Source organism: Leguminivora glycinivorella, chromosome 18, assembly GCF_023078275.1.
Source record: "Leguminivora glycinivorella isolate SPB_JAAS2020 chromosome 18, LegGlyc_1.1, whole genome shotgun sequence".
In the NCBI taxonomy this organism is placed as follows: Eukaryota; Metazoa; Arthropoda; class Insecta; order Lepidoptera; family Tortricidae; genus Leguminivora; species Leguminivora glycinivorella.
In genome coordinates this window covers 6818133-6831197 of record NC_062988.1, presented here as the reverse complement: position 1 = coordinate 6831197, position 13065 = coordinate 6818133, and the positions used below count along the sequence as shown (strand labels likewise).

The 13065-nt window shown below is 34.9% G+C and overlaps 1 protein-coding gene across 5 annotated transcripts in view; it reads right to left on the bottom strand.

Annotated features, from left to right (window-relative positions):
* Nucleotides 1-13065, bottom strand: part of LOC125235989 (AF4/FMR2 family member 3) — a 412908-nt gene that overhangs the window by 71303 nt on the left and 328540 nt on the right. For all 5 annotated transcript variants that reach the window (XM_048142664.1, XM_048142665.1, XM_048142660.1 and 2 more), the window contains one exon: nucleotides 12513-12570. In XM_048142664.1, the coding sequence (XP_047998621.1) occupies nucleotides 12513-12570 (58 nt within the window). The remainder of the gene's footprint in view (nucleotides 1-12512; nucleotides 12571-13065) is intronic.

Here is a 13065-nt window from a genome sequence, read left to right as displayed (position 1 = left end):
ACTTTTATTTCACTGGTTCATTTGCACACTAAATACTCGTCGCCAATGTTGTGTATTGAAACTAGTAATTAATTAATAAACTATATTTATTCAATTTATGCGCGTTACATGACAACTGTGTATAAAAAACAATTGCGTTCGATGACAGTTTGACATCGTTCTGGAAAGTCTAGAACCATAGACCCAAGAGAAGAGTTCCGTTTCTCACAGGATCTTTACTCCGATATCATCTCGGTTAATGAGGAACCGTGGAAAGGACCGAATCCTGCAGCTTTTTTAGGAGGCATCAGTGTTGATAAATGTTTAGTTTCGTTTTCGCGAGTTTTGCGATAGCAAATTGGTTTCAATGTGACATGAAAGTTACTTTATTTAGTGACCGGCTTAAAGAATACGAGGGACGTTCAAAAACTAATGAGAATGGATATGTTCCTGTACCTTGATTTAATTTTTCTTAACTTGTCCATGTAGCAGTACTCATTAAAGTGAAATTGCATAATTCAAATTTTTACTACTTTCATTTGTTTTTCTTTGATATGTAAATAATTGACACAAGGTGGGGGATGAAAATTTTCAGTAAAATAAGAGCATGTTTTCATGAATATTTGACATGTCGTGAGTTCATTTCTGACATGAATATCAAAAATAATCATACTTTAAATTAAAGCTGGGTTTATCCTTTGTTAGTAACATCAATAAAAAAAGTTCGTATAGATACATTTTCAAACGGTATGGTATCCAAAAAAACTCTAGGTGCTGTTTTGGGTCATGATCACGAGTTTTACAGATTATCACGAAAATTGAGAATATAGATTGGAAACAAAATTACGTTAGTATTAAAGAAGAACATACAATCATTTTAATATTAAAAAAATGATTAGTTACAATAAGAACATTTTAAACAAACAAATAATAATGTTTTTGGCCTTCAAAATGACAGTCGACAGGGCCGAACCCTCAAATTGCCGAGGGTGCTGCTCAAGTTAGTGTATTTAAAGCTACAAGTGACATACCTAATATTGAAGGTAATATAAGGATCATTAATATTTTATACCCGACCTTTAAATAAAATTGTAAAATAATCGCTACTCTGAAGTATAATGAAGTGAAGTGCTTACTGACATGGTATTTAGACTATCGTTAAGATTTTAATTTTTAAAGGGGGCAAAAAAATAATAATTGAAAAAATTACATATGTAAATAAATCACAAAAGAGTTACTTTTAATTATAAAAATATAAGGATACTTACATTCTTATGTTTTAATACTCATTATCATTACTTATTGAACGCCCCTCGTACATGTTTATGGTACATGCTTAAATTGACTGTAAATATAGGACTTTATATTTACAAATATTCTTGACACAATTCGTCACAAGTGCTCTGAATTTATCGTGAGATCCAAAAAGGAGTGCTCAACCTTTTTTATGCCACAGTTAAAATGTATGTATCCATGTGTGTCATCCATGTAGTCAAGTCACCATATTACATAGATGTTTAAATTGAATATATGTGTAATTACAACAGATCTGCGCCTTAGCATACCAAAGGTCAAAATGTAGCCCAGAATTTCAGAACATTTTATCCATTATGACGTTACGTAGTAAGTATACACTTGAATATCTATTTAATATGGATGTTGTTCAATACATACAATACACAAGAATCCCGACCTAACATTAATTTCTTTCGGAATGCTAAGACTAAAGAGCTCTCTAATTAAAAGGGCCTTTGTTAAGAATTAATGAAAGCCAAAACTCGAAGGCATTTCATCTCCACTGTTTAAAAATAAAACCGTGTAACAAACAAATTGTCAGTTTGATGGATTATTTTTTCTCACTTATCATCATTCTCTTGCCCTTATCCCAGTCACTTGGGGTCGGCGCAGCATGTCTTTCTCTTCCATACATCTCTGTCACTCGTCATCTCATCATTAACTTGTTTTAGTTCCATATCATGTCTCACACAGTCCATCCACTTTTTCTCACTTATATTAACATTAAAATTAAACAGTTAAATTGTGTGTTCTAAAATTAATAATAGGTAAAGAGAAGAGTTAGATGGATCCTTGTGTGTCAGTGTCCCAATTATCCCAAAATTCCCTAAAAATAAACTGTTCCCAAAATGTCACGGATCAGATTTATATCAGTGTTCATACCTACTACCGTCAACTTTGACTACTATGATTCGTGGGGTGTGGGGTGGGTGAAAATTTATCGTTGAATTTTGCACTAAAAATTTACTAGGTTTTCGTTATCAATTCCTTTTACATTCTTTAAATTCACGCTCAAAACTTATCTCCCCATTCTTCAAAAAATCGATGATCAATGTTACCCCACGAATCAAAGTAACCCCAGTCTATCGGTACCCTACTTTGCTCGCGTTAGAAAGAGACAAAAAGTAGCCTATGTCACTCTACATCCTTTCAACTATCTTTACTTAAAAAATCACGTCAATTCGTCGCTCCGTTTTTCCGTGAAATACGGACAAACAAACAGACAGACACACTTTCCCATTTATAATATTAGTAAGGTATGGATTAGAAAAAAAAAATCAAAATGGTTTATTTCCAAATTAAAGGTACAAAAAGTTACATTTTATACTGACCCCCACACTAGGATAGGCCTGTCCCGTGAGGGAAATCGTACGGTTAACCCAAAAATTTTACATAAGCGGCACAATGTTTCTTTCTATGGCATATTAAAAATAAGAATAAAAATAAATTAAGACTAATAAACATGCAAAAACTAATTCTAATTGGATATTTATATATTCAATTCACCACGTCGAAAGAGTGTGTGAGAGAGAATATGTTTATGCGTGAGTGTGTATGTGTGTGTGTGTGTGTCTCTCTCTGTGTGTGTGTCATTTGTTAGGATGTTATCTACGTTATGTGTTTTGTATCTGAAAAGGACAAATTCATTATATTCACTGTTAGGAACTTTTTGCTTTGACAACTGAACATTCTTTAAAATTATAGAGACTAACTAACCGATATTGTAGATTCGGGAATGAAGAAAGACTGAATAACGGCGATTATAAAGCACTTGACTTGTACAAATCGTGTCCAACAGTGTATTTTGTAAAACTATTATAACAAACACTTGAATACTTATGTACAATTTAACGAAAGTGAGTTTTAACGCAAAACATTTACATATAAGTATATTGTACTATTTGTAACCTGCAATATCTACGTAGATATTTTTTGCAATTTGTAAGGCATCGACCGTAATCATTTACGGCCGAGCCTTTTTATAGTTTCATAAAACACACTATTTATTTCGTAAAGACTGGCTGGAAGACACCCCGGGATTGGGTTATAAATATAAGCTGTCACTCATAGCTGTATGAAATATATTGCGCGCAACGAGATACCGTAAATATCGAACTAGTGTTTCAGCAATTTATTTTTTCTTTTTCAATTTGAATAACAAGTTGGTGTTTCGAAGTCTTTAACTACAAACTTGACAGTCCATATATCTTTAAAGATTGATAATTCAACACCATCTTTATTTAATTTTTCTAAAATTTTGTGTTTGCTGTTTCAGGCACAAGTAAGGTTAATCTTGCCAAGAAAAGGGTTAGGTAAGATCCTATAATGCCTAAATGAATTTGAAGGTTAATAGAACTAGCATAGTTACCTATTGTACAGTCACCGGCATAAATAAGTAATGATTTCAGTACCTTGTCATATTAGTCTTGTTTGAAATGTCATACGAAATTGTCAAACATTTAAAAGCGACAAGGTACAGAAATCATCACTTCTTCATGCCGGTGACTGTATCATATCATTCATATAGCACGAGGCCATGCGCTTGGCGAGGAACAGACGCCTATGGAGGGACCTAGTCTTCATCTGATATCAATATCATTCATATCTGGGCAACGAAACGTATTTATTTAGACGTGTTCTGTTACATAATCTAAAAAGGTTAATTATGTACTTAAATAAAAAAAAGTATTTTAGAAAAATCTACAAAACAAACAGTAAAGGAAACTAAAAACTCACAGCTTATCCATATCCCGATCAAATTGCAGACAGACGTGTAAAAATAAAAGAAATATATTTCCCGATACCCGTTCCTGGCGTACATCGTACAATCGTACATGTCACGCGCAGGGCCCGACTCGATTCGGAATCACTCAACAAATCGATCCTGCGATTAGACTAACCAAAGACATCTACAGTACATATATGTATAACTCCGTATTATAAGAAAAATAAAGTCTGAGAAAAAATACCTTAAATATGTCGAAAACATTTAAAAAATATCCTCCTTCAGATGGCGCGCTCACTCCTTTGATTAGATGGCGCTAATATTAATAACGCATATCAAATAAATATGTACTATGAGCTGCAAAAGTGAATGGCCAATTTATCAATTAATTCATTCACAATTTCTCCATGCAATTTTATAGCTGATAGTACTTAATGGATTACATTGTCAAAACCGAGGTTCAAATGTTTTAATCCTGTGTCGAGAGATGGCAGTCACATAATACTTTGACAGTTATTCTCTATATACTCCATTCTCTTTGGTCAGATACAGATACAGAATACAGATACAGAAACCTAACCCCGTCTCACCTAACCCCGTCTCACCGGTCAAACCTAACCCCGTCTCACCCTTCACCCACACACGAAAAGCAAGCAATACGGCTTTTAATAGTTTTTCGAAATAGGATAAATCAAAACCAATCTACTGGCAACCGCTAAAATTGGAAACGGCTAAAAACGACTATAAAAAAATAAACACTGGTTTAGCTCAATTCGGTTAGATGTTGGGGCAAAAAAATTGACACGTCCAAATTGGTTTTGGCGTATTTGACTAAATATGTTTTCATTTTTTATTGCAGTTTATTGGTAGTATATAGTGCAAAATAAAATTAAGCTCATACGATTAATTGCTCAATTTTGTATGATTTTCGTGTGTCTATAGAAGCAGGTAGGTTTGTTGTTACCTATTTGAGTTCAAAAGGAAAGGATTAATGTTTGTGACTAATTCATTAAGCGGATCCAACAAATTATTAAACATCAAAATTTAATTCAACAAAAACTCATTGTCTCTTTACTTTACCATACCTCAACAACCACCAACAATACACATTATAATCAGTCGTGACTCAACAAAGACTATAAAACCTATAAAATAAAAGATCTGTGTCGACAAAGGTCGGTGACCCCTGGAGGCGGGGCGTAAGCAGGATGTATGGAACAATCATAGCAGTCTAGGAAATACCGTACGATATTTATAACTCAGTTTTTGCTGCATTTATTTTTCATTTGACGTTCGATTCGCGACCCCTGACGCCAGGTGGTAGATATGTACAGTCCGATGCGTATATTATCCATAGGTAGTTTTACTACGTAGGTATTTAAGTTTAATTGTACAATCAACTTATACCCTACAAATAAACATTTACGTAGATAAATTACGTGTTCTTAATCTTAACTCGAACAATATCTTTAAATTAATCCAGTGTGCCACTGACATTTTATCCCGCCAGGCGGCGCCTGTGCAAGTGCATAGGCATGTCACTGTCATTCATATGTGAGAAAGAGAGAAAAAAATCATATTCTCGCTCTCACATATGAAATTCTTTATCTGTGCAATGGACTAATAGGGTGGCGCCATCTGTCATAACCTTAGAGTGTGCCTCCTCATTATTTAAGTCAGAATCTTCAGAAAGAAAGTTTCAGCGGCAAAATAAATAGGAGATACTAAGACGAATAAGATATAGGGACCTAAGATATAGTATTTATATCTTTGAAAATATCTAAAAATTAAATTAGTCTTACGTTGGTTTCTAACCTCTGAAAGACATCAACACAAACAAGAGAAATTGAGAACAACATACAAATGTCCTTACAGAATCTAACGCCTTAACACAAGTGGGTCAACTCAAATTTCACCCAACAATGCAAAATCGTGCCGACTATACCACACACGAAGGCAGCGAAACAGAACGGCGCCAATCAGGCCTGAGCCCCCAGCGCAAACACAATGAAGGCGAAGGCTCGGTATAATTAAAGGCCGCTGGGCTCATCTTGCGCTGGCTAATAAAATTATTATGCGATTTAGCGGCGGGGGTCGATTCCGACCGCGCGGTGACACCGCAAGAGCGTTTCCGACTTAGAGCGTACGATAACTGGAGCAGCCTTCCAGTAACACCTCAAAAATCGCATACAATTTTGATGTGTGATATGTTTGTGTGCATCAAAATAAGACTTTGTCAACCCATTCCAGGATCCGGCCTGGTAGGCGATTGTGGACATATGGACAACCCGATAGGCGGTCGCTATACTAGATAACGGTTATAGACAATGATCGGTTTCTGGAGTAGTGCACCATTTTTTCGATTAGCAGTGAATGTGTCAAGTTACATACTACATTAAATACGACATAACCACAAAATTAAAATTTGAAAAAAACCCCGACCGTGACATAGTGGACAGATTTTCATGAAACATGGCTAAGAACAGTAAGAACACTCCCGACTAACTCAGCTTTCAGACAAAAAAAAAATAAATCTAAATCGGTTCATCCGTTCGGGAGCTACGATGCCACAGACACACACAGACAGACAAACGCGTCAAACTTATAACACCCCGTCGTTTTTGCGTATCTTGTACCTGTTTCACCTCCACACAAAATTTGGCAGACATTTTAATACACAAATTAGACTATTCCAGTTGTTATATCCTCTACGGTGTTCACATAGAACCCCGGATAATATATGTGATTGTACGCTTAGCCTGCGGTGGCGTGAAGTAATTCGCCATTTGAACATTTCTACGCGTTTGAATGCGACTACCCACATTATGTCACGTCGATGGTATATGGGCTTTTGGGCGTCGTTTTAATATGTCATTATGTCACGTGAAATTAATTGGTTAGGAATAGGCCATTAAGGTAAAGACTCAAATATATGTATTTGAACCTTATTCACTGTCAGGTGGCCTAGAAACAAACTTGAATGACGTTGAACGCATATATACGTCATGCAGTAGCAGTGAATGCGATCAGGGTTCGTAGCCGAATGGCACAAACGCTCACGAAACGCTCACGAAACGAAACGCTCGTAGATATCTATCTCTATCGCTCTTGCGTATTAGCGTGACAGAGCCAGACTACCTTTCACGGCGTTTCGTTTTCGTTTTGCGTCGCATAAATGCCATTTGGCTACGGCACGTGAACACTATTATGTTGGTAAGGTGACCTGACGTAAATCAGTGTAAATTCGTCTTCAGCATGCAACTGCAAATTATTGAAGCTGCCCGTAAATGTTAGGTGATTATCAGGTCCCGTAACTTTCATGCCGATGACATCAATTTAACGTCACGCTGCATATAGGATGATTCAAATAATTTTATTGTAATAATTAATCATTATTCATCAATCATTTTAATCATGTACAAATGACTTCAAAAGTACGCTACTGATACGTGGAATAAGTAATGAGGAAATGGAAACAATTTGTTTTGTTTTAATAATTTATTGAAATATGGTAACAAAACTATTTAATAAAACCTATGTATAAAAAATAAACAAATACTTAATTTCATTTATTTTTAGTATTGAAGTCATGATTAAAATGATTGATGAATTATTAATTATTAAATAAAACTCTTGAATCATTCTACATGCAGTGTGAAGTCAAATTTATGTCATCGGCATGAAAGTTACGGGCCCTGGTGATTATACTTTGAACATAGTGGGTTGCAATCGTTCTAAAATATTATTAGAAGACATCGTCAAAAGACTCATTTACACCAAGTGATCTGGCTGGCTTTAAACCTAGCCTGTGTTTTGAGTTTATAAAGAGTTTTTTTAATGCCTTAATTGTTTGCAAACAAAATGAAGTCCCCTAGTAAATTTAAAACAATATTCCATTGTGTGACCAAAACCGGTCACACGCGTGGAAGCCCCAAAGACGTGCAAAACATAAGAATGATGTATCGGGTGTTGTGTTTCGATACAACCTGTCCCCACCCTTGCACTCCCCCACAAATTTGTACGTGCCAAAGTAATGTAACCCGAATAGAAAATGACTGTAACTTGGGTTTGTGAGTATCTGAGTCTCTACCATAGAGAAATAAGTAAGGAAAGAGGTGTAACTCCATACATCAGTAAATACGAGTTATTTGTAGTGACATGTAGCGTCAAATAGCGTAAATATCAGTACTGCTACTTGTCAATAGAGTGATATCGCATACACACACAAACAGATAGACAGACAGACAGACAGAAGTCAAACTTATAACACCCCGTCGTTTTTTCGTCGGGGGTTAAAAATCACGTCAATTCATCGCCTCGTTTTGCCGTGAAAGACGGACAAACAAACACACAGATACTCCCATTTATAATATTAGTAAGTATAGTATGGATGACAACTGTATTTCTCTAGGTACATAACGCAGGCAGGCAACTCTACCTAAAACTTTCGTAACGCAACTTCAGCAGTGTGTCACTTTAACACAACACCGCTGAAAACGCTCTACAAAGAGATTGCTAGCTGCAACTGCTAACCGCGACTCTAGCTAGTTCTGCACGGCATCATTCCACTTGCGGTCTGGCGCATTTAGGCCATCAAAAGTGCATTTACTAAACTACTTTGTAAATTTTGCTTTACCTAAACCTTGGTAAAATAGAACTTAAAAATCAAAACGAAATTAGATGCGAAGTTTTTTCATTATAGGTCAAACATAAAAAAAAAAAAAGTTTTCCAGACTTATTTCTTAAGTGATGAAAATTCTTTACTTATCACTCGCATTTACAATTGACTGATAGACATAATTATATCGTCCAGAAAACTGTCAAACTGCTTTAGGTTAAAAGTAAAAAGATATCATTTCTTAATTTTATTGTGTTTTGTGTAATTCTATTTGTAAATGACGATCCTTATTGGGAGAATATATGATATAATGTAATTTTCGACGATCATGATGAGAAGATAAACATAATGCATGTAACAAATTTATAGTGCATTTACAACAAAAAATACTGACATCAGTTAAATCTCTAATACTAACTCAGAACTAAGTTTACGTCAAATTTTATTAACAATAAGTATAGGTACTTATTTAAAAGCATTAGACATCTTGATTCGTTAGAAAATAATAAGTATCCTCTAGAATATTGCCAGCATTTCTTTTTTTTTTCGTCACTTTTATGAAATGTGATATTTTTGAAAAAAAAAATGCTATTTCTAATCAGAATCACTAGCTTTTTCAATCCTAGTAGTTAAAAAAATTGTCCCATACGATTTTTTCTTATTTTGTTACCATTTTCCGTACATGTTGTGTGTGGTAACAAAAGAGGAAAGTAACAAAAATGTATGGAAATTCTGGGACACTTTTTGTCTCCCAGTGAGATTGAAAATAATCGTGATTCTGAGTACAATCGACCTAATATTCCCTAAAAAAATCAAAATAAAAAAATGGCAAAAAAATAAGAAATGCTCGCATACCGTCACAAAACACTAATTACCGCAATCATTATGTACTAAAATAATTAAAGCAAAGTCTCTAATAAAAATTTAACCCTTTCGCTACACCTGGCCGACAAAACGGCCAACGATAAAAATGCCTACGTGCCATCAAAACAATTACATCGCGGTTACCGCTTGCACCTTGCATTTTAAACAATCCGTTGTGGCCCGCTACCGATAGATGGCGCTGCGCGTACAAAACTGACTTAATATTTCATACGCTTCCTGTTCGTCGCTAGTTATTCGACCGCGAATACTAAAATTTACAACGTTTTTAACTGAATATTTTTCAGTATTGGTTTAATCAAGTGGAGGTTCGCAGTTGGGTTTTATTTTGATAGATCGTTTTTTTATCAAACTGATGAAGTTGGTCGTTAAAAATTATGTTTTATATATACATGTACATGTGTACATGCGCATAAACATGTGTGATATTTCTTCTTTAATATCTACTCGTACAGTCGAGTTCATAAATATGTGTACATTTCTTTACCTTGAGTCGTTGCAAGTAAGGTGAAAAAATGTGCACATATTGTTTTTGCTGCAATGCACACAGTGTGAAGCAATTATTTTTATGATGTGGATGTAATTCTTAATTTTTAAGTCAATTTGTACATTTCGGTTCTTTTCTTTGTTATATTTGTGTTGTATTTTTAGTTGTGCGTTATTGCAGCAATCAAAAAAAGCTTTTATCTATCTATCTATCATATTATGCAGATTCTTTAGAATTCCAAGGCGATGGACAGACAAGCTTGAACTGTGTTTTTTTAATTGTCTCTAAAGGGTTATAAAATCAGACTATAATAAACTTACATTACCTATGACCTGACTGACTTACTGCCAGAATATTTAAAGCAATGTACGCTTTTATTGTAAAACAAAATTAATCTTTAAAAGTATAAACATAATCCGAGTTCTAAATTCTAATCAAGAGCCGGACGATAACAGGGGCATCCATAACTCCGATTTAAGCCGCCAAAAATTAGGTCAAGGACTGCTCACACTGATATAATAGCACGTTTCACAGATCCTCGCTAATTGTCTTTGGCCCAAATTACTCGCAATGGGAATATATACACCGTGTTTTTTTTTGTTCTCCGTTAAATTCGACACACAGTTAGGTTCGTCATCAGGAACCACCCTGCATATCGCTTTTGTTAAATTAAAAAAAAAAATTTTTTTTTCGTTTCCATACATAATACATGGATTAATTAGTGTGAGAGGGCCTTAATCATAACATTGAAGTCAATGTCAAGTATATGACGGCACATGTCAAAACACGTGTTCAGTATTTTTTTTTTTTTAATAATTCGATAACCGTAAGAGTTAAGAGGCTAGTTTCTAAGAGAAATTGATTGTATTTGAACTAAAGAATCTTCCCTTAAAGGGTGTATTGTATATAGTTGGAGACTTTACTATAGTCACAACGCTAAGGGCTGATTAAGGCACTGGTCCCACCAAAAGAAGTAAGTGATGAGCTCACACTGATGATATAATAGCACGTTTGAAAGATCCTCGCTAATTGTATTTGTCCCAAATTACTCGCAATTTGCTCACAAATAACACAGATTTAGTCGGAATCCACGCCTAGACTCGTTCCAAGGTTTAAGGTACACTAATAAGGTTTTAACCACAATTTCGTGTCGTTTTGTAATCTTGTTGCGACTTGATCTTTGACCTTTTGAAATTGTGAATTTTATAAAACTTCAACACACGAAGTGTAGGCTTCGAGAAAGTAGCGTACTTCCATTTTAAAAAGCTGACGAAATGGCAATCCTACTGGTTCGAAGACCGTTCTGATCCTCCTGTACGTTTGGCTTCAATAACACATAGGTACACTATGACGTAGGACTTTGCAACGCAAACTTTGCGTAAAGCAAAAACTTCTTGTATTCATTAATAGTTATTTGTTATACAAGGGGGCAAAGTTGTATTTTAACGCCGAGTGTGGAATTGAAAAACGAGCAAGTGAAAGGATTCTATAGTTGAACCACGAGCGAAGCGAGTGGTTCGAGAATAGAATCTTGAACTTGAGAGTTTTTTAACACACGAGAAGTAAAATACATTTGCACCCGAGTGTAACACAAAACTTTTCCCCTCACTATAGCGAGGAAACTACAACGCAAAAAATGCGTTTATCACTGCTTCCAGTAGTTCCACAGGTGGTAAATCATCTTTATTACTAGATTCACCTACTTTTATCAATTTTAAAGCAGTTAATTTGACTTTATTCAAGGTCAAATTACTTTACCCACTAGTGGATAAAATGCGTTTTCTCAAACATGCAATGAAATATTGTCTTTACGTTCCTTAAAATGGGCTGGGAAGTATCGCTTTTTGGGCGCAACAACTCGAGATGACTGTAAAGGGATTTCATATTATTTTTTAGGCCTAGGCCTGCAAAGTAACTTTTTTTATAAAATATTGTCCTTTAGAGCATTTTTATTTTATTTTATTGTATGTTTGAGAAAAGCACTATACATGCCTCGGCGTGAAAACGGATTCCCGGCCTCGTATCCCTATCCGTACCCACTTGACCGGAAATCCTCATTTTCCCGGCCTCTGATGTAATGTACTATTTTACCCGCTGGTATTAAAGGACAAAACACGTGTTTCCGAGCTAGTGAGGGGAAAACGCTATTCGTCGTGTATTTTTCATGTTTTTTTATAAATCATATGGAAAGTAAGTAGCCTTCGACAATCAACCCACTAACAAATTTCAAATTAATATTTAAACGTCTACGCTCGTAATCGTTTATCCGGTATATAATCAATTAATTAATATTGACAGAATCACTAAACCTCATTGATACGATCAGAAATAACTTAATATGACCATTAATTAATCAACGGCCTATCATATTGTTTGACAGTGTAATACATCAACACGTTTTTGTAAAAATCTTAACACATTCACTGCCTGGGACGTCTAGGAACCAAATTGTATGACGGTAAACATATATATGCGACGCTAGCAGTGAATGTGTTAAAATGATGTGTATAAAAACTAGCACTTACCGGGTTTAGGAAGAGGTGTTTTGAGATCGTTGTTGATTAGTTGGGGGTTTTCTTGAACCTATTAATAAAAAATACATAGTCAGTAAAAATATACTAACTTTTGAGCCTACAAGCATTCGACAAAAAAGTCTATATTTTACAGGACTTGACAGCTAAAGTAGAATTCAATAGAAATGGCTATTTTTGAGACAACTATCTTCATAAACTGTTACATAAGGCTTTTCCACCAGAGATATGAGGCGTGGATATGAATATGTTTGATAATGATTAGTACCACTCAGTTTATGGACATTTTCAGATATTGGATCCCCCCAATTAGCGTAAGTTGTTAACAAAAATTAACTCCCTGACAATGAAGCATAAAATCTGTCTAAAAATTTACTTTTTTCACATTCTGAATGTAGATTATCGCCTAACTTAAAGTTTATATAATTAACAGAAAAACAATATAATTTTTGTTAACAACTTACGCTAATGGGGGGGGGGGGGTCCCAAATTCTGAAAATGTCCTTATACGCGCTGTACTGTGTGAACCAACGAAATTAATATCGTG